This window comes from Trichoderma aggressivum (assembly GCF_033847375.1).
Source record: "Trichoderma aggressivum f. europaeum strain CBS 100526 chromosome Unknown scaffold_013, whole genome shotgun sequence".
Classification (NCBI taxonomy): Eukaryota; Fungi; Ascomycota; class Sordariomycetes; order Hypocreales; family Hypocreaceae; genus Trichoderma; species Trichoderma aggressivum.
Genome location: NW_026946379.1, coordinates 360,353 through 381,196, shown reverse-complemented (window position 1 = coordinate 381,196; position 20,844 = coordinate 360,353). Strand labels below are relative to the sequence as shown.

The 20,844-nt window shown below is 53.9% G+C and overlaps 7 protein-coding genes across 7 annotated transcripts in view; 4 read left to right on the top strand and 3 right to left on the bottom strand.

Annotated features, from left to right (window-relative positions):
• Positions 1 to 994: 994 nt before the first annotated feature.
• On the bottom strand, positions 995 to 4,522 carry Triagg1_4254 (uncharacterized protein; the record flags this gene model as incomplete). Its single annotated transcript, XM_062898637.1, has 1 exon — positions 995 to 4,522. The coding sequence occupies one exon, from the start codon at positions 4,520 to 4,522 to the stop codon at positions 995 to 997; it is 3,528 nt and encodes a 1,175-aa protein (XP_062756761.1).
• A 566-nt stretch (positions 4,523 to 5,088) lies between these two features.
• Triagg1_4253 (uncharacterized protein) lies at positions 5,089 to 7,883 on the top strand (the record flags this gene model as incomplete). The annotated part of the gene is made up of 2 exons (XM_062898636.1): positions 5,089 to 5,268; positions 5,319 to 7,883. 2 exons carry the CDS (start codon positions 5,089 to 5,091, stop codon positions 7,881 to 7,883), a joined length of 2,745 nt encoding a protein of 914 aa, XP_062756760.1.
• A 2,700-nt stretch (positions 7,884 to 10,583) lies between these two features.
• Positions 10,584 to 12,694, top strand: Triagg1_4252 (uncharacterized protein; the record flags this gene model as incomplete). The annotated part of the gene is made up of 2 exons (XM_062898635.1): positions 10,584 to 11,183; positions 11,252 to 12,694. The coding sequence occupies 2 exons, from the start codon at positions 10,584 to 10,586 to the stop codon at positions 12,692 to 12,694; spliced, it is 2,043 nt and encodes a 680-aa protein (XP_062756759.1).
• A 601-nt stretch (positions 12,695 to 13,295) lies between these two features.
• Positions 13,296 to 15,179, bottom strand: Triagg1_4251 (uncharacterized protein; the record flags this gene model as incomplete). Its single annotated transcript, XM_062898634.1, has 1 exon — positions 13,296 to 15,179. One exon carries the CDS (start codon positions 15,177 to 15,179, stop codon positions 13,296 to 13,298), a length of 1,884 nt encoding a protein of 627 aa, XP_062756758.1.
• A 622-nt stretch (positions 15,180 to 15,801) lies between these two features.
• Triagg1_4250 (uncharacterized protein) lies at positions 15,802 to 16,271 on the top strand (the record flags this gene model as incomplete). Its single annotated transcript, XM_062898633.1, has 4 exons — positions 15,802 to 15,924; positions 15,990 to 16,082; positions 16,136 to 16,172; positions 16,231 to 16,271. 4 exons carry the CDS (start codon positions 15,802 to 15,804, stop codon positions 16,269 to 16,271), a joined length of 294 nt encoding a protein of 97 aa, XP_062756757.1.
• A 761-nt stretch (positions 16,272 to 17,032) lies between these two features.
• Triagg1_4249 (uncharacterized protein) lies at positions 17,033 to 19,144 on the top strand (the record flags this gene model as incomplete). Its single annotated transcript, XM_062898632.1, has 4 exons — positions 17,033 to 17,098; positions 17,170 to 17,692; positions 17,754 to 18,740; positions 18,795 to 19,144. The coding sequence occupies 4 exons, from the start codon at positions 17,033 to 17,035 to the stop codon at positions 19,142 to 19,144; spliced, it is 1,926 nt and encodes a 641-aa protein (XP_062756756.1).
• A 211-nt stretch (positions 19,145 to 19,355) lies between these two features.
• Triagg1_4248 (uncharacterized protein) overlaps positions 19,356 to 20,844 on the bottom strand; it is a gene marked incomplete at both ends in the record, with an annotated part of 1,677 nt that continues 188 nt past the window's right edge. Inside the window, one exon of the mRNA XM_062898630.1 lies at positions 19,356 to 20,741. Within this exon, the coding sequence (XP_062756755.1) occupies positions 19,356 to 20,741 (1,386 nt within the window). The remainder of the gene's footprint in view (positions 20,742 to 20,844) is intronic.

The following is a 20,844-nucleotide window of genomic DNA, read 5'->3' as shown; positions in this document are numbered from 1 at the left end:
CCGGAGCTGTTGATGGTTGCCTGATGAGTGAGAGAAGAAGTCGTCTTGGTTGGTTGAGACATTGTGTGTACAGTTACAAGCAGGCTTGCTGACGGACAGGGATGCTGCTTGCTGGGAATTTCGTCGAATATGATATGCAGGCCATTTATTACTGACTGTATGTCGAGTGAGAAGGTACACACATAAGGTGTGTGTATGAGTGATAATCATCTTATGGTCTCGGTCTTTGCTGCTTTGAAAGAGTTCGGGATGTAGTAGCGATGATGTGTCTTTTGAATTAGCCTCTTTATTTTGAGCAAAACCAAGTGAATCTCGGCTGATTAAAGAGAATGATTATCGCTTGAGATTTTGGAGTTGCTTTTTTTCTTCGCCTGGTTAAATTGCTAGTTTGCTGGATTTTAGTGACTGCTAGACTGCTTTGTTGGAGTCGAGACCGGCTGAATTGGATTATACTGGCTTTTAAGCGCTGGAGAAGAATTCTGTATTGTACGCTTGTGAGGGAACGGAGTGTGTTTTCTTTTTTGGGGGGTTGTTGGAGGTGGGAAGAAGAAGATTTTATTTATAGTTTTGATGTAGGGTAGTTTGTTGCTGATGTCGAAGGAGATTAGTAGGTCAACGAGTGAGTGTACGTGATGACGAGAAACAATGATGAGTTTGTAACAAATTAACAAGTAATTATCCTGTTGCTCTTCAGTTCTCATTGAGTTTGTGATGGGAATGTTGGCATTGGAAGACGTAGAACAGTTGATATGTACAAATAGAGATGCAACCACTTTACCTCAATAAATACCATGACGGGAAAGAAGGAATATGGAACCAACAAGTACATGGCATTCCACTATGAAAAAACTCTCATAATCACGCATGCTCTGTATTCATAATGGCTGCATCATACTCCCTATCTAAATGGTCAATATCGTTTCCCCCTAATGCAATGAAAAGCTAGCACATGCTCCAAACCGGCTGTCAACTCAAGTATGCGTATACATCAACATCACGGTAATGCTAAATCGTCAGACGCAGGACTGCTCGCCGCAGTGCTCTCTTCCGCCTCCGACTTGGCCACCTCCTCCGCAACCAGATCCGTCCACCTATCGCCTCCAGTGCGCAAAACATGCTGCGTCGACAGACAATCGCCAAAGTGCCTCTCCCTCCTGGTTGTCCGGCGCTCTCCGCCTTCCAACGCCGAGTAGGCGCTCCTTGTGGTGCGCATTCGCTTCCGCTTGCCGCCCTCGCTGAGAAGGTTGCTCAGCTTCAGCCGTCTCTGCATGAGCTGGTGTTCGTATGCCACGATGCCCCGAACCCACGGCGCGACGTCGAGGACAATGAGCGCCGTCGTGCGATCAAAGACGGATGGGTCGAGATACGTGGTTGGCGCAACCTTGGGGGCCACAGCGATGGGGTCAAATGCGATGGCAATGTCCATCCTCGTCGTTTGATGAGGATACGATCGAAAGGATGAATCGAGAATTGCAATAGTCTGCTCTTCATCTGCTGGCCTCAAAACTGGTACCGAGGCCTCGTCGAACATCTCTGTGCTTGACTTGTGCAGCGTTGCACAAGCCAAAGCCGTGATACATGTCGAAATGGCCTTGTTGGGGGCAGCATAATGTACCACAGGATCGGCATCCAGAAAAGCCTGCCCCAAGATGAAGTCATCTCTGATGTGACTTGCGAGATCAGGCAGGGTTGGGTCGATAATCTCCTGGAATTTAACCCCGTAGGCGCCCCCTGAGTAGAGATCCGCACAGCTCATGGCACTGCAAAAGTCATCATATGCCTCCAAACTCCTCAGAATTGTCATATTTCTCTTGGGCTCTGCAGCATCCGTACCCGGTGATCTCATATCGACACTGCTGCGCCAATGTCCCATGTCGAGACCCCAAAAATCCCAAGCTTGCTCCATGGCCTCTTGTTCGGCGGCAAGTCCCTTGGTAGAGACGACCGGATCTCGACTAATCCATCCCATGCCCCTCTGATAGGTATCTTCACTGATGACTCGTACCACATCGCCATTCTCGTCAAGATCGGAGCCTTTAGGCCAGCGAAGATAGAACCAGTCAAACCCGCCTTTGCGATCGCCGACTCCAATCTGACACCAGTAGTTGAGCTCGGTGATCGTTGCTCTCAAATCGTGATTGCGAGAGGTATACAAGGCCTCGACAGCCGGTCTTTGAAGGGCGTGGCCTTCATTTGCGGCTATAAGGAGGCAGAGATCCACGGCCAGGCTTGAGGGGGCAGGTGAGAAACGGAAGATTCCATGTAGATTCAAGCTCTGCAGGGGCACTAGGCTCTCGTCGTTGCAGGTCATGATGAATGGTCGCTTGGACTGTGCAATGAGACTGGTCAGAGTCGCCCAAAATTGCTTGTCTTCTTCGAAAAGGATGTCGACTTCTTCGAGGAGAATGAGGGATTGCTTTTGACTTTTAGGCGGCGCTTTCGCCTCTTTCTCGACGCTCTCCCCGGGCTGCTTTGCTCGTTGCGGCTTCGTCGGTTGTGTCGTCGTCTTTGGTTTAAAAAACGATGTCATCATGCCTTGCTTCCCAGAGTTGATATCATTGGCCACCTCTTCTGGGTCGATGGCGGTGGATTCGGCTCGGTTGTGCTGTACCAAGTGATTGCGTGTCATGTCGCCAACTTTTTCCAGAATATCCTTGCCACTCCTTCGACTACCCGCGTTGATTTCGAAAATCTCAAAATCCAGCTCTTTTGCAACCGCATAGACTGCCGCTGTCTTGCCGCTTCCATGGGGTCCGCTTAGGACGATGGCATTTGTGAGACGGCCCTGCTCTTTGCTGCCCTTGCCCGCCATACTGATACTACGCATGACAGATCTCTTGAGCAGCCCCGAGCCAGGCAACGCGGCCCAATCCTCATCGGTATCGGAGATCTCATCCATCTCAGCGTCCTCCTCTTCGCTATCAATGACAAATCCGTCGAGTTTATTCTTCTTTCTCTTCTTCTTCGGCTTCCCCTTGCTCCTGTCGGCTTCTAAACTTCCGGACCCCACAGACTGCACCCTAAGAGCTTGTAGCCAGTCGCTGAGAAGTAGTGCCTCCTTTCCTGGCTGTAATATCTGAGCGGCTGTGACTGGGGCGTACTTTTGAATCCAAGCGCTGCCTTCACATTGTGATCTATCAAAGGCTGAAAGTTGTGTCTCCAAGGACCTGTAGAGACGACTGGTGGCAGGGTGGGCGTTGGAGTGTTGCTGAATTGCAAGTTCGTCGACACCGAGATTGCCCTCATCGTATTTGGAATGATTGGTAACGTGGCTCTGTAATTGTGGTCGGATTCGTTTTTGGAGTTTTCGGCCGCTTTCAAAGTGTCTCTGGGGTAAACGTAGTTCAGGAGGCGCTGGTAAAAAGTTGTTGTCGTTCTTGGGAAGGCTGTGACGCATCCTCGTCATGTCTAACCCGTCTACAAGATACCGCAGCACAGACTCATGAGGCGCAATAGAGACAGCCACCCTTTTTGATCTCCTGTATCCTATTCCAGATTCTCGAATGGTTACCCTCATGTAGGGGAAATCAGCATCCCGCACATGAGCCATCCCATGAGCTGGCCACAATGGATGCATGGCGCCGGGGATCTTGGTACCGCCCGATTTGATGCCAAACTGGATGGCTTTGCCCGAAGAAAAAGGATTCCTGGGTTTCTTTGGTGAGACCGGCGTAGACATAAACACGCTGCTCCTGTGGCTCGAGGATTTCTTGGTCGAATCGCCTGGTGTGCCGACATCAGATTGCGGTTTCGGTTTGCCAATGAAAAACGGGTGTGTGGTTTTTGATTTTTCAACTGTCCCGGTTCCCTGCTCTTGTCTAGGCTGAGTGCTTTTGCGTTTGCTTGGCTCAGGCGACAAGTTCAGCCTCCCTTCAAGTATCTCATTAATCCTCTCGCTCATATTCTTTCGATGCTCATCGTCCCGCCCATATCTGATCGTGACAATGAGACTCGGCTTGCTTGTCGCTTTTGGCTTTGGAGGCGAGCCTAATGTTCCAGTTTTTGGATTCCACTTGAGAACTTTCTTCGGCTGCATAAGAATGGGCGTCTGGGGTCTCGGAGCATCGGGCGGGAGTTGTGGAGGTTCGACTTTGCTCAATGTCTGGAGAGCCGCCTCATTTAGTTGCTCTGGGGCCACTTCGCTGAGCGTGGACGTAGGAACAGCCAGCTGGCCAGGCGTGGGTTCGCTTGCGGATACGACATCCTGGCCCGGTCTATTGAGATGGCTCAAAATAGCACCGTTCAGTGTCTGCTTTGCACTCTTCCTCCCCCGACGAGACTTTTTGACTTCGGGATCGTCGTGGGCCAGAGATGTGTCTGTCCTTCGTCGCTTTCGCTTGGGGCCTTCGGTGGTGTTTGTAGGGGGATCGTCGGATACAGGCTGTGCAGGCTCTACAGGTAGCGGTGCCGGAGGAACAATAGGCTGATCGATATCGCTCTTGGTGAAGAATGGATGGAGCTTCTTGGCCGACGGTTCGCCATCTTCGCCCTGCACCATTGTAGCGACCAGAACCGGTCCCATTGATCCGAGTACGTCTGTGTAGGAGAAGAGTGGTATTAGCACAGGTGACGGCTTTCTTTAGCGTCTTGCGCCGCCCTACCTTTATTTCGACATGAAGTTGCTGGTTGGAAGAATTGAACGATATCTATAGCAACACAGAGGAAGAAGAAGAAGAAGAAGAAGACAAAAGAGGATGAACAGAGACAAAGAAGATAAGGATAAGATAGGCGACCCTGCACATGCAGATTATCAAGTTCCTCCAAGCCTCACCGGTGTCCCAACTGCAACTGCAACTGCAAATCTATCGTCGAGCCCGCATCGGGAGCAAAACTCGCGTTGTCGATTCTGGCCTTGGACGCGTCCATCCTCCATTTACGCGTGCACTTTCTTAGTGACAGGGATCTTGTATCTTGTAGATTCGCGCCACGTTCGCCCCGCCACAGCACTTACCTAAGCAAGCCCCACTACGGATTTTTGCAAAGCCGCCAACTTTTTTTTTTTTTTATCTATCGAGATAGCTTCTATCGCTGGAGTCGCAAAAGATTAAGCAGCAAACTCGAAGCCTTCAAGCCAGCAGCAGAGTCACCATGGCTTCCGAATACAGAATACACAAGCCTTACGTGCTGGCAACGCTGCCGAAGCCTCTGGATCACACAAAGGGAAACATTGTTGCCAGAGAAGTCTATGGCCAGCGGGACGGCCAGAAGAAGCGAAAGCGAACAGAGCTTGTGGTGGGCGTTGATGGAGAGACAACCAGCATCTACGACGTATGTGGATTGTTTGAGTTGCCAATGGACATGTGCTAATCATGTACTAGGTCCCTGCGTCGAGATTGATCACCTCATACCCGATCCCACCCCAGGAATCGTTCACTAGCCCTCCTTACTCTGTCAGAGTCCGTCGCAACAACAGCAGCGATGCCCTGCGTTACACATTCATAGCAACCACTGACGCTGGGGCTCATAAAATCACTCTCTTCAAAGATGTGGCCCACCGCGACGGAAAGACGACGTCCAACAGCGTATCCCAAGTCTTGAGCACCTCCGCCGTCAAGTATCTCACTTGCTCTTCGCCCTCGAACGAAGCCGCAAACATTGGCGACATTATCGCCGTCTGTGAAGATGGAGAGGTCGTGTGCTTGTCTGGAGAGACGCTGGCTATCCGTTGGTCTTCTTCATCCAAATCAATGGTTCAGGATCTAGTGGCCGCCAATGTCTCAGACTTTCACGTCGAATATGCTCTCTCGGGTAGCGCTGCCGAGTTCAACGAAGGACTATTCAAGAATCGACCCGAGGTCTTTAGCGCTCTACCAAAGGCTATCGACTCTCAGTTGGAGCTCGTTGTTCTCATTTCTAAGAGTATGAGCCAAAACGTGGAGAGCCGGCACCTAATCGTTCTGGCAGCCGTGTCCGGCGACTCATCAGCGTCGGCAGATGTCCAGCACTTAGTTCCCCTTGACATTGTGCCAATCACCTCCATCGCCAGCCAGGACAACGCCGAGCAGCCTGTTTATCAGGTGGATGTGCAGTCCGGTCTTCTCCTTCAGCTTCAAGAGGGTGCCATCGGCGTCTATGACCTGACTGGAGCAGTCCCCAAGCTCAAGTCCTCCATTGAGGCAGAGAATGCCCAGTCCTTTGCCCGTCTCTTCAAGCCATTTATTCTCGCCTCCTCTCTGAACTCTATTGGTCTGTACAACTACCAGTACCGATCTGTGCACTCCAGGGCCACGCTAGACTGGTCAGAGGTCCCGACTGAAGGCGAGACGCCGCGATCATGCCAACTCATCAGCTACCTGCGAAGCCAGGATCTCGTTGTCGCCCTCGTAGAGAACATCTTGGTTACCATTCAAGTCGAGCCGCCAAAGAACTCTGGCAAGCGACGAAAGGAAGGCCTCTTGATCGACTCTATTGGACGAGGCACAGGCCTTGAGATCCCAACCAAGAGGGTTAGATGTGAAGCGGCTGAATTTTCCAAGCTAGTTCCCGGAACACTCACCGATGACTATCTCACCCAATTCCAGACCGAAACGGAGGCGGCCGATAAGCTGCTCGCGAATAATGAGCTTGGCAAGTGGGAGGATGTCCTGCGCGGCAAGTTTGGCGTGTCCAAAAAGGGCACAGGGCAGACGAACGGAGAGAAGACGAAGGCTCAGGAAGCCTCTGACTCTCAGGAGTTGCCAGAATGGGCATGGTTATCGAGAACACCATATCCGGCGGTGGACCGCAGATGGATCATTTACGCCATCAGCCAGATATTTTCCGTCGACATTAAGGAGGTCAACGATATCACACGGCCTGAGCTGCGTCTCGTCTTGCCCGAGAGCAATGTGACGACATACCTGGTGGTCGCCGGCCACCTCACCCTATCCAACCTGCGAACAGCCTTTAGGGATGAACTAGCACCCGAAGCGTCAGACAACCGTACCGTGGCGGGCGACTTGATTCGATGCCTTGCGGATGCCGATCTCTCCCTGACCCTGCTTTTGAACTATCTGCAGGCAACAAAGCTAGGCGAAGTCGAACTTTTGCTTGCCATCAGGGCTCTGATGCTCAGCATGGACTTGATTCCCGAGGGGAAACTGGAGGCCACCAAGCTGCTGACGAATGAGCCGCATCAGAGCAACAGCACCGGTACAGGCAACAAGGACGACATTGAGATGGACCTGGATGATTTGGAGCGCAAGATTGCAGTTACAGAGCACTATCTCGGCGATGACTCAAGTAGCCGCTCCCGTGGATTGACTCTGGCATTCACCAAGCTGTGGCGTCTGCCTGCAGTGTCTACGGTCAAGGCACTCCGAACGACGGTGTCGACAGACGACATCATGTCGCTCATCTACCTGCTACGAGTGGAGTTGCTACGTGGAGCGTGGACTTCGCTGTACATTGATCCTACCAGCTTTGACGCAGAGGGCAATGAGCCTCCTCCAGATGGTGTCATTGCCCTGATTGCCGACCTCTTGGGCCGATGCCTGGATGCGGTGGGAGCCGGCGGGTGGCTGTTCAATGATGCCATCTCTTGGGCAGACAAGGCCGAGACGAGCGACTTTTTGACTGCCCTACGGCTCGAAGTGACTGCCGCACTCGAGGGCATCGAAGAAGCCGTCTTCTTGAACGGTATCCTGGGAGAAACCGTGCGATTCGGAAATGCGGTGCAGAAGGGCGGTGCAACTAGACAGAATTGGGGCCCGAACAAGCCGATCGTCGTCCACTTGGAGAACCGCGAATCTCGACTGCTGCCGCTCGGCTTGAAGGCGAAGCTGCTGCCTACGAGAGAAAAGGTGGTGTCGGGAGGTGAAGTGGTTCAGCGAAGCATTCGAGAAACCGGACACCTGATCAGTCAAAAGGTGGAGGCTTACTCGCTGGAGAAGCTAGCCATTTGAGCACTCTTTTGCTTTGCTCTTACATGGTGTGTAAGGAAAAGATTCGGGGGATACGGATGAAGTAATTTCTGAGCGGGTGCTCTAGAAAGGGGGGAGGGGGGATGGACGGAAGGATTTCTTGACTAGTGCGGCTCAGAGGGAAATCGGTAACTGACTTGGGCAACTAGCCAAATCGGAGAAAATGTGAACCAAGCAAAAAAAGTGAGGCAACTAGATGCCTTGCATCCCACGAGGGGAGTGGGATTTTCGGTGAAGGGGGAGGGGAGGGGGCCAAAGGGACTTGAGTGAGGGGGGGAGGATCAGGTTTCCGATGGCCGGATACCTAGCTGGATAATACCATTGTTGTGCAAAGAAAGAGATAGATCTGGTATGTAATTGAAATGAGGCAATGGATTTTATTTCTCCATATATGCATTGCGTGCTCGTATTCGAGTTCGATTAGAGAGTCAATGGACATGATTATCACATGCAAACGGTGATGAAGCATTCTAAAGACTGCGTTGAAGAGGGTAGAATGAGGCAGTCATGTATGTGTGACATGTCGCCAGGACATGTGCCCTATCACGGGCTGAACTGGAATGCAAGGACATGGGTAGTTGGGACCTGACAAGCGGGGGAGAGGCGGTCTTTTGAGAAGCTCGCCTTGAATTGTTCATGTCTGGATGCATCGAGACTTCTTGGGTTAGGGCACGGAACTTTGGGGAGCTGAGGGTGAAGATGCATGAAAATAAGGGGCCAAGGAGCGAGAGAGAGGGGGGGGGGAGACTTATTGGTATGGACTGGAGTCTGGAAGAGGTGAAAAAGCAGGGCTGAAAGAGCATGGACTGCGTTAGGATGTAAGTTGGAAGCTAAAGTCGGAGAGTTGGTTGATTGCGAAGTCGGCCTTTGCCTAATGCCAGAAGCCGACACATGATCTCAAACACCGAGAAGAGGAACGACATGGAGCTCAATCTAGAATAACAAGGCGCAGCTTCTTTTGTGTCTTTTCTTCTCTCGGGTTGTTTTCTGGAGGGTTGCATATACAGGTACCCGTACCCGTACCCGTATAGTTGAGAAGCAAGTTTGCAGCCAACGAACCAATTGCGCCTCGAAGCTGTTTCACCTTGACCTTGCCATGGACAGACGCATTCGCTGTGGAGTGCGGGGGGCTCCGAAGAGTTCACGGGCTGATGCAGTGCAGCACAGCCTCGTTGCGAGACATGCATCAAAGGCAAGATTAGCTTGGATGAGATTGGCGAGGCCCGTATCGTATCGAGTTGGGGCGGGCATTGGCGAGTGCGAGACACGAGGTGGCAAAATGGAGATGCAGACGGAGAGTTGCCTATTATTAGAGCGGCGATGAAGAGAGAGAAAAAAGCTGAAGAAGAAATTGAATGAGACAGACAGGGGAGATCCGATGCCGATGCTGGTGATGATGGACTGTGTAGGTACGGAGCATGTACATGTAACTCGTACAGAGGTAGGTACTGTAGACGGACAGAGGCTCATCTTGACGTCAACAAGGGGATTGGCTGTCGGTGTTCCAATGGCGTCAAGGCTTCTCCCAAGGCTGTCCGTTGGGCCGTCCAGCCGCTCAAGCCACCAAGCGGTAGGTACCGGTACCGACTGACTACCAGCGAAAGTGTTGGTGGTTTCTAGGGCATCCTTGAGATGCTTCCATCCGCCCATCCAGGTTGCAAGACATTTGAGCACATGCAAATCACCTATGGATCAATGACTGGCCGTCGACAGGGGTCGGGGATGGCGGCCAGTTCCAGCCCTCCAGCTCTCTTCCAGGCTCTACTGTAGCTTTCAAGGGACAGAACAGACCCCCCTGTAAGACCCCCTGTGGCCAACCCTCTGGTTCCCCCACACAAGCAGGGCATTGATCATGGCGGGGCTGGTGGACGACGTCACAGCCCGTGGGTTTGAAGCCACATGTTGCGCTCTGTGTCTCGAACTTTGGGCACTGCTGATGATGTTTGAGGCGCGTGTGCGAGTCTGTGGCCATCGACGCTTGTTTTGCAGGCGGTGATTTGAGAGATTCGAGTCTGAGGGGGTTTTCCTGGCTTGTGATGGGCGAGGATAGAAGGAAGAGGAGGAGGAGGTAGAGGTAGAGGAGGAGGGGGTGCTGAGATGCTCTGTGCATGGACGTTTATATCGGGTGCAGTATCGATAAGTGGTCAAGAGTCAGTCATTGAAAATGGTTGCCTTGCCTCTCTCTCTTTTGCCTCTTCCTCCATCTTCCTCCCTCCTCTTCTTGCAACACTCACTCACACTTTCTCCCACCACTTCTCTCTACAAACATCACATCACAAACTCTTTATATTTTTATTTTCCCATCGGAGATATCGAGCATACGAACCCCCCTCGATCCCGGAAGCGCATCTGCTGCGCCATCTCCCGCCCACATCGACCTTCGCTGCTGACCAACCAGCAGATCCGCATCAGCCAGCCAAACAAGGCCGCACCTATCACGAGGACAGACACGCGACCGACGACCTTCGTCACTACCTGTTAACCTGTTGACCTGTTAACCTATTATAAGGCTCCGGCTCTTGTTTACATGACTGCGGCCTAACGTGACTCTGGATTCTCTCCCAAGAAGCAAAACCAGCCCTTTGTTTCAACGACCGGCTTCCAACCCCAAGGCAGCCAGCATCACTCAACCATCATCGCATACTCTCACCAACCAAGTTTCCCCTTCGCCTCCGCCACCGCATGGTAGCTATGAGCGGTACCTCCGTAGTCCAGCACATCGATGCCGTCGACGCCTTTGCCAGGACCCTTTACGTGCGCACCACCCAGTCCACTGTCCCGTCTCTCTCTGCCGACGCCTCGCAAGCCGTTCACAACCTCCACAATGCTCTGCGCGACCTCCGTGTCGAGGCTGCCGATCCGGACTCGCGCCTCAACTCCTCGGACTCTTCCACTTATTCCAAGCAGCTAAACTCCATCGTCAAAGACTCCCAGACGACGCTCAAGCAGCTCGAGCTCGTCCTGGATTTGAACAGCAGGGGCGGAGGGCCCTACGCTGATGGCGCTGCCGAGGGCATCAACGCCGTGCAGGCCAAGCTGGTCCACCAAAAGACCGTCATCGACGCCTTTTTGGATCTGCTGCAGTCGAGGGACGCTTCGCCAACTCGCCGCCGCCGTGGACCTGGTTTAGAGGCCATCAAGGACAAGGTGGATGCTATTGGCCGTAGGCTCTTCCGTCGCGACAGCAACAAGACCAGTAGCGGAGATGACAAGATGTGGAAGAAGTTCAAGGCCGAGCTTGTCAGGGAGGGCTTCTCATCCAAGGTGCTGGATGAGCATGAGGTATGTCCCCTTGCGCACACTTGACGACATCTCGTGGCGCAGATACGGTAGAAGCTGACACAATACAGGATGTCTTGCGCGCCTACATCCAAGAGATTGAATCCGTGCCCTCCATGAAGGACGGCATTCCGCCTACCGTCCGAGGGCTCCTTGAGCTTGATGGAGACTCCGTTCCCAACCCCATATATGCTCGCCACATGACCTTTCCGCCCATCGCCTACGACAAGACGGCTAGCATGGACACTGAGCGACTCATGCCGGATCAACGACCTCTTCCATCTCTGGCCCAAGAGCTGTCGTACGACCCCCGTGCCTGTGCTCCGAGTGAGAATGACGGCAACATTGGGAAATCCTTTGACTTCATCTCCACGCGAGATCTGCTACTGATGGATTCGCTCAGCTCGGACATGGCTGGCCTCCATCTAAGCAGCTCTCCCACGCAGGTGGATGCTCCATCATTCCAGCCCATCATGTCTGGGGCTCTGCCACTACCCGAGATAAGGCTACCGACGTCTACAGCCCCTCAGGCAATTCCCCAAGCAAGGCAACTCAGTGTAGATGGAATAGCGCCTCACTTGTACGGATCCAGTGCTCCGCCGGCCTATGGAGGGGCGTCGCTGCCTCGGTTGGCTCCGGATAGCTATGGGCGGGATATTCCAATGCATGCAGAGTGGACCAAGATCAAGCGCTCTGTCGTCAGCCCTGAGGCTCTTCATCGTGCCGGCGTGCGGTACGAAGCTCGCCCGGGCTACGTCGCCATCCTTGGCCACCTATCGCTCGACCAAGTTACCCATTACGCCCGTTTGAGCGCCGAGTGCCGTGCCGCTCGGCGAAGTGTACCTCCAGTCAGCAAGCAACATTCTCATCACGTCAATAGGCCCGAACGAACGGGATCCGAGAGTAGTCGAGATGGAAGCGCTGAAGACGACAAAGATTCGGAGCGCCGGAGCGACGTGTCTGACGCCGACGACGATAAAGCGTTGGACGAAAAGGATGTCAAGAACCATCCCATCATTGTGAATCCGCCGGAAAGGGGCAAGAGGTCGTCTGCACCCAACCCCGTGATGCCGAAGCCCATCCTAAAGAACAAAAACACCAACCATGTGCGCTTCGGCCCTGACCCCTACGAGGTGGAAGCCCGACCAGATAAGGACAGTCGCGAGGGTAAGGAGGGCCGTGAGAGTCGAGATTCCAATTCTTCCAAGAAGTCTCGCGACCGCGACGAAAGAGACAGAGATGATCATTCTAGACGCCGCGAAGACAGGGACAGAAGGAGGCGTGACAGTGATCCGTCATATGACGACAAATATCGCCGAGACCACCGTGACCGAGATCGAGATCGAGACGACGGTTATCGGTCGCATCACAACGACCGCGATCGCCGCGACGATCGGAGACGGGAGAGACCTGCTAGGCGGCAGCCATGGGGCGAGGCGCTCGGAATGGTTGGCATTGGTGGTGCCGCTGCCAGCTTGCTGGGAGTTTTGGCCGAGGCCGCCATTGGAGGTTGATGATATATTATCTTGACATTTCGCAAACATTATGCACTCATTTCTACACTGCTTTTAAAGGAGGTTTCTCTTTTGAACTTTCAAGGCAACACTTTTTTTTTTCTTTGTACATCATTTGGTTACGACTGGCATTGTGGGTTTGGACATTTCACCTTTACGCTGTTTAGTATCACGAACCATTGGGTTTTATTTGCGAGCTGGAACAATCATGTTGTAACGAACGCATCGACTCGCTTCTGCATTCTTTCAGGGGTGGACTGTTTCGAAGTGAGATGGGGGCAGGTGGGAAATACCCTAGGTTGGCTGCATCTTGTACATATCGATGGTTTATCTTTGGCTTTTGGCTTCTTGGGATAGATGGATTGGATGAATTACGAATCATGACTGGCACTTGTGATATCTGATGCAGATTTTTGAGTATTTTTTGTGAGATGTGTATATGAGACTCAGCTTTACTTGGATAAAGATGTTTCATTTAATATATTTTTTTTTCCTTTGGCTTGTATGTGGATGCTCTTTATAGACACTCTTCTATAGACAAATGGACCCATCTATCGAATACAGCACATGTATTCAGAAGCAAGAAGAAAGGAAATAGAGTCTACAGCATCAATTCCTCTTCCAAGGCATCCCACCATCCTTTCGCCCTCGACTCCCTCGCCGCCTCACCCGGCGGTCGACGCGCCAGCTCGGATCTCTTCCTCGGCACCCTCTTCCACTCCAACACCTTGATGCTGTCAACCTGAGGCCAGGGAAACTCGGGGTCGCTGGCGCCCTCAAACTCTCGCGCATAGAGACCGGCCTTCTTCTGCGGAAGGGTGCGGCGGAAGGTGCCGGCGTCCCAGTCGAAGCGCCGGGTGACGTCGGCGTCCGGGCGGCGCAGGACGACGTGGCCCTGGGCGGTGCGGTAGCGGATCTCGTGGTGGAAGAAGCCGGGGAACTCGAGGAGCAGGTCGGGGACGCGGACGCGCATGAGGGAGGACTGGCGGGCCTTTGTGGCGGAAGCGGACTTGAGGAGGCGGGCGAACCACGAGGAGATGGTGTGGTGGGCGTGGTCCTTGTAGAGCTGGGCCTGGCGGCGGCGGGAGGTGGCCCGGGAGGTGAGGGAGGAGGCGTGGGCGGTGGAGATGGAGTGGAGGGCGTCGAGCTGGAGGACTTCGTCGGCGAGGGCGGTGTGGTGGGCGGTGGTGAGGGAGTCGTAGAGGGGGATTGCGTGGGTGCGGATGGCGCCGATGGCTTGGCCAAAGGAGCGCTGGTTGATGAGGGTTTTGACGTAGATGTCGAGGTCGGCCAGCGTCGGGGTGACGCTGTACGGCGCCGCGGTCATGACGTCCCAGACGTGGCGGACGTCGGCGGCGGAGCTGGCCGTGGAGAGGCTGCCGGAGTGGATGTCGCGGGTGCGCTTCAAGGGCTTGGAGGCCGAGACGTAGGTCCAGCTGAGGAGGCTGGACCACGTCTCGTGCGGGATGGCGATGCCGTAGCGGCGGGAGACAAAGTCCAGCAGCTTCGTGCCGAGGACGATGTGCGACATGGACCCAAAGGCCTCGACGATGGCGTGCAACAGGCGCGGGGTCGGTTTCAGGGGGGAGTTGTGGGCGAAGTCGCGGCCTCCGGATACTTGGATGCCGCCATCTTCGGTGGTGGTGACGACGATGCCGTGGTAGCTCTCCAGGATGAGCTTCTTGATGGAGTAGACGGAGCTGGACCTGGCAAAGGCGATCATGGAGGTGCACAGGAGCTCTTCGTCCATTTCGTGGCCGTAGTAGAGGTTTCGTATCCAGTGGTTCTTGTAGCTCGTGTAGCCTGCGCGCCGGCGGAGGAGACGCCGCAAGTCTTCGTCCAACTGGTCTGGTCTGCGGTTCCACGGCTCTCTCTTCAAAGCGTTGACGCCGAATCTGATGTTTTCCAGGCGTTCGAGCTTCGATACAGGCAGCGGGTTGTGGTTGCTGTACAGGTCGCGCGCAAGGAACGCAACTCTGGAGCGGTCGAACTGGTAGTAGACGGGCTCTACCATGAAACGAGCCTTGATAAAGTCGGACCACGACTTTGACGACCGAGAATCCTGCAAGCCTTGGGCTGCCATGGCGGTCCAGAATGCCTTGGCTTGTTGATGGTCCATTGCTGCGCCCGCACATCTCATGGCTACTTCAAAGTCTGCGGCCGTTGGGCTGTGAGACGGCGGGGCTTGACTGCGAATCTCAATAAGGGTCCGGACGCCCTGGAGGATGCCGTGATGGACTTTGCGTACGCCAAACTGGTTGAGCAGCATGCCGGGAAAGGTGAACTGCGCATGTGCCGGAGTGAGGTTGAGTCCATGTGCGATGTCAGCTGCAGGAGACTGTAGCGGGTCAATACTGCGCAAGATCTCGGAAAAGGTCGATACAGGAAGCTCTCGGGCTTCTCGAACTGCGGCTTCGTGATATGGTAGGTTGACATCGCTTAGGATATCGGTCCAGGCAGTGAACTCCCAGCCGATTCGGGACATGTTGCGCTTCCTGATGGATTCCAGGAGAATCCCCAACTCGGGCCGAACGCTGGGAGGAGTCAGCTCTGAAAGCAAATGACTCTGTACACTGGACGAAGTCGTGTGAGACGCTAGACTGCGCCGGCCAGTGGTTTGTCGCCCACATCTCAACGGCAAAGGTGAAGCATCGTGACGCTGGTTTCTCAGCGCTGCCAGTCCGAGGCGGCGTCCGGGCCAGACAAGTCGTCTAGGCGTCATGATGCTATTCTGCAGACCATTGAGAAGGCCACGCAGGGTGAGGAGAGCTGCGATTGACTTGTCCGAGCGACTGGGCTAGTTGATACTGGCGCGATTCTCTAGGAATCTGGGGTAAAAGTGGCTTCACAACGGGGCCGCGGGTCTTGAAGAAGCTCTGAAGCGATATGGGGTTCTGCCTCGATACTTGCATATTGTGATATGCATTTCTGGCGAATGCGCCCGCCGAAGATTTCCCACGGCATGGAGGGGCAAGGCTAGCTTTTTTTGTCGAGGCCATCTCAAGAAGCTGCCGGATTCACACGAGCTCAACGCATTCGACAAACGCAGTTCTTTCTTTTTTTCCCTCCGGCTCAGGTACACAGAAGCGAATCTCGAGATACGAAGCATGGCGGATGTTGGGGAGGAATCCAGCCACGTGGCTGAGCCGCTCGATCTTGTGCGGCTACTGCTCAACGAAGTGGTTTTTGTCAAGCTGCGCGGTGACCGAGAGCTCAAGGGCAAGCTCCATGTACGCGCCATTCGTGGATTTTCGGTTCTAGAGGTGGATGAGTGCTGATGAAGTTGTTGTTATAGGCCTACGATAGCCACTGCAACCTGGTGCTGGGCGATGTGGAGGAGACCATCTATGCCGTCGACGATGACGAGGAGGAGAGCGACGAGGTCAAGGTGAGGAGATGACGGTTCACAAGCAGCAGCATATGGGGCTAACATTTGGCAAGACAATTAGCAGGAAATCAGAAATGTTGTTTGTGAGAGGTCAGTTTCTTGCATGTGACTGCAGTGGTCAAGGGAGGGGTGGCTAACAGATTCACAGGCGATAGCGTCGTTTTGATCTCTCCCCAGGTTCCTTTCTAGAATAGACAGCAAATTGCAGCAATGATACCAATGAGAAACTGAGACAAGCCCCCACGATCCATACGATGCGAAGAAATACATGACGCGCTCCTGACCTTTACCGTGGCATGAGCAGGCAATTGCGAAAGTGACACGATGAACGAGGCGACAAACTGCTGCAGCTGATTTACATTGGCCGGTGTACATCGAATTCCTCTGTTGCTCGCTGTATATGGACTTGACCGATGTCGCTGGAGACTCTTGCCAAGGGTGAACGAGTCTATGGCACTGGATGACAAGGATGGAGGGAGACGGGTCAGCATGCTGTAGTCGGTTCCCCTCTCCTCGCAGAGTTTCTTTTCATATTTCTCTTGAAGGAGTGGAATCAATGCGCACGCATCTTTGGTTCTGTTCTCTCCGTCTCTCTGAAAGGACAAGGAGGGCTGTCTGGACATGGGCAGGCAGACAGATACGGCGATATGTAATTAGTGGCGGTATGCTCTAATCGCAGACCAAGATCGAGTCGTGTCATCGCCCCACATTTCTGTGCGAACGCTCGCCTTATCGATAACCAGTCAACCACTCTCTCCGAGGCTCCTTGGCTGAGGCTCAGCTCAAACAGTGACTCCTTTCGCCGTTGACTAACAGCTAAACCTAGCCAGGCCGAAGAGTCATAATTTTTGTCTCGTATATCGTCTATATAACATGCTTCCCAGCATCTTTTCCCTTCCAGATCCTCCGGCTATCTATTATATTTATTGTAAAACGGGTGTCACGGCATAATGGCGACCAAGGCGGCGGCCAAGGCGGCCAAAAGCCACGAACATGACAAGCGCAAAGGCGAATCGGTAAGCTATCCTTGCAATAGCCAGTTGGTCTAGGTCGGACCATGATTGAATGCTAATGCGACCTTGCGCAGGCCCTCAGCGACTTTGCGGAATACGTAGAGCAGCAGCAGAACCTCCGGTATCCCTCGACCAAGAAGCCCGTTCCCGACTCGGCAGAGCACGATGCGGAGCTGGACGAGCTCCTAGACAGCCTCAATCTAATAGACTCTGCGCCGCCGCGGATCAAGCTCAGGGACCTCGTGCTCGGGACGGACGATGACACGTTGCGGAAGCTCGGGGATGTCATCACGGAGCGGATAGAAGAGGGCGCCGGGGAGACTGTTTTTGACCTTGGCTTCGAGAACAGCGGCGAATCCATGCAGCTGACGCTGGACGAGTGGAATATCGCATATCCAAGACTAGTCGAGGCTGCGAAAACGGTGCGCGCAGCCTGTCAGCTTCTCCTGACGACCAATGTGGGCGGCAAGGAAGAGGCTGAGAGCACGGCCACCAATCCAACAAAGGACAAGAGCTGTAGCGGAAAGATTCTAATCCGGAGGATACCAGGCAAGATAGAAGACGTCATTGAGACTCGAATAGCCGTAGTTGGCAACGGTAAGAAGCTTCCCGTGCTGCATCGGGTCGGAACCATGTGCTAAAGGCGGATCACCAACAGTTGATGCCGGAAAGAGTTCGCTGCTAGGCGTCCTGGTGAAGAATGATCTTGACGATGGGCGAGGAAAGGCGCGGGTGAATCTCTTCCGCCACAAGCACGAAATGGAATCTGGGCGGACAAGCTCCGTGGGCATGGAAATCATGGGATTTGACAGTCTGGGCCAAGTCGTCACCTCGGATACTCCCGGTCGAAAGCTGTCCTGGGAAGATATCGGAAAGCACAGCGCCAAGGTCATCACGTTTAGCGACCTGGCAGGACACGAAAAGTATCTCAGGACGACCGTCTTCGGCCTGCTGTCCAGCAGCCCCGACTTTTGCCTCCTCATGGTTGCGGCCAACAACGGATTGGTGGGTATGAGCAAGGAGCATCTGGGGATTGCGCTTGCGCTCAACGTGCCAGTCATGGTCATCATCACCAAGATTGACATTTGTCCGCCCAACATCCTCAAGGAGACCATCAGCCAGGTCAACAAGATCATGAAGAGCCCTGGGGCGAGAAAGATGCCGACCTTTATCACAACCCGCGAAGAGTGCATCAACACGGCGACCCAGTTTGTGAGCAAGAGGATATGTCCCGTCTTCCAGGTGTCCAACGTCACCGGCGAGAACCTCGATCTCGTACGGACCTTTTTGAACATGCTGCCGCACCACGGCCACTACCATTCGGATGCGCCATTCGAGTTCCAGGTCAACGACACGTTCTCGGTGCCATTCACGGGGACTGTGGTCTCTGGGATCGTCAAGTCAGGCATGGTTCACGAGGGTGATAACGTCCTCATCGGACCGGATTCTCTGGGGCACTTTACCCCCACAGCGGTGCGTTCCATTGAGCGCAAGAGAATACGCGTGCAAGTGGCCGAGGCAGGACAGTCTGCCTCGTTTGCGCTCAAAAAGATGAAGCGACGAGACGTTCGTAAGGGGATGGTGATGCTTCACAAGGAGGAGGGACAAACAGGCCCAAAGGTGTTTCGCGAGTTTGTTGCAGAAGGTGCGTCATCTAGGTGTCTCTGGGCGTATTATAACGGAATGCTAACCAAGACAGTTCTCATCTTGTCTCACGCGACCACAATCAAGAAGCGCTACCAGGCCATGCTGCATGTTGGCGCTGTGTCACAGACATGTGCCATCATTGACATTGATCGCGAGCTAATCCGTACTGGTGACCGTGCCAATGTTGCGTTCCGCTTCGTCCAGCGTCCAGAGTACATTGCCCCTGGAGACCGGCTGCTCTTCCGCGAAGGTCGTACAAGAGGCCTTGGCATTGTCAAGTCCGTGGGGTATGACCACGAGCATCCACTGATGAGTCCCCCGGACGATGGCATCAAGGCTGCAGAGCCAGAGCAGCAGGATGGTCCCATAGCGACGAACGAAGTGGCCAGTGGGACATGGTAGTAAGAGATGGATTGGCTAAATGAAGGGGGAACACAGCGTGTACAGCCGCCATGTTTATGTTTATGCTTATAATGTAGCTTTTTCTTTCTTTCCATCTTCTCACCAAGCGATAAAGCGGTGTACTTTGCATTGTCATTACATAGTATTGGTATATAGTCATGTACGAGAATCTCTGGCAGACTCTCGTGTCCATTATACATCATCATCTCTATCAATGTTTCTCAACCATGCCCGTATTGCTATAATTCCAATTGGCCAGTCTTGCCTTTGGCACTTGCAACAGCTCCATGATATCGCCATCATCTGAGAAATACCGTTCCAGATACATCAATATGGCCTTGCCTTCTACAATACAACGCCGTCGTAACCACCATCGTTTTTCTGGTACGACCATGGAGTGCCAATATAGGAGGAGGAGGAGCGCACGAGGATCCTTCTCTTCGACGAGACTCCTATATGAGGGGTCTATCTGAGTGATGAAACTGAGGAAGAGAATGACGGTGTCGTCGTTGATCGGGTTCATCGAAAGCGCGGAAAAGATGGCACAAGCACCATGATACGGGTTCGTCTCCGGGGATGATGTTGCCGAGAGGTTGAAGACCGAGTAGAAGAGCGGGGGGAGCGAGTTTGGTTCAATGACGGAGGGATCGATGGGATTCTGCATGGGGGTTTGGTTGAGGAGATTGTGAAACACGCTGTCAGGACGGTTCGGGTCGGTGATGTTCCAGACGGCGCGCTTTCCGTGGCCCATCTTGAGCCAGTCGAGGTCGACGGCCGGGTTTGGGTCGGCGAGGGGCCATGCGGCGGAAGGGTCTTGGGTGCGGATGGAGGCGAAGGAGGCGGCTCCGAGGGTGGAGGCGCAGATCCAGAGGGCGTCGCGGTGGGAGGAGGAGAGGGTCGTTTCGGGGGAGGGGAGGGAGAGGAAGTGGGAGAGGATGGCGGAGCCGTGGTACCAGTGGAAGGCGAGGGATGCGTGGTGGGATTGGGGGAGGGGGGATCGGGAGAGGTGGGCGTCGTGGAGGAGGGAGAGGGCGAGGAAGAAGTGGAAGAGGAAGGGGTGCTGTGAGTTGAAGGTTGTTAGCATCGAAGCTGCTTGGATGTCGATGTACGACATGGTGCATCGAGGAGGGGGTGGAAAGACGAGACTTGCCTCCTTTGCGAGACCAGATACAATCTTGGGATACCATTTCCTCTGACTGGTGGTCCCCAATGATGAAATCGTCCTCGTCTGAAATCGATGTAGAGCTGCGTAGTCTTGTGGCCGTAGAGTGTATTCGCCCAGCCTGCCCTGCAGAGGCAAGACTATGGGAATCCGCAGGCCAGGCTGGAGAGAGGCGTCCCAGAAGATGCTATCCGTGGGGAGAAGACTGACAACGGGGACTGGGACTTGGCTGGGCGAGAGATCGAATCTCAGGACGCTGGAGTGGGAAAGCTGGAGGGTTGGGGCTGTGCGGGCGTAGTTGCATGTGAAGCCAGATGCGTGGCAGCGGCGACAGGCGGGTTTGGATTCATCGCACTGTTGGTTCGAGGCGTGTAAGTCATGGATGTTGTTGAGTAGAGCACGGTGTATGAAAGTTTGCGTGTGTATATGTGTGTGCTATTACAGAGAGAGAGTACGTGTATTACAAGAGAGAGCTACGTATGGCTATGAGAGGAATAGATGGGGGAAGACAGAAGGGGGGGGGGGGGGGGGGGGGGGG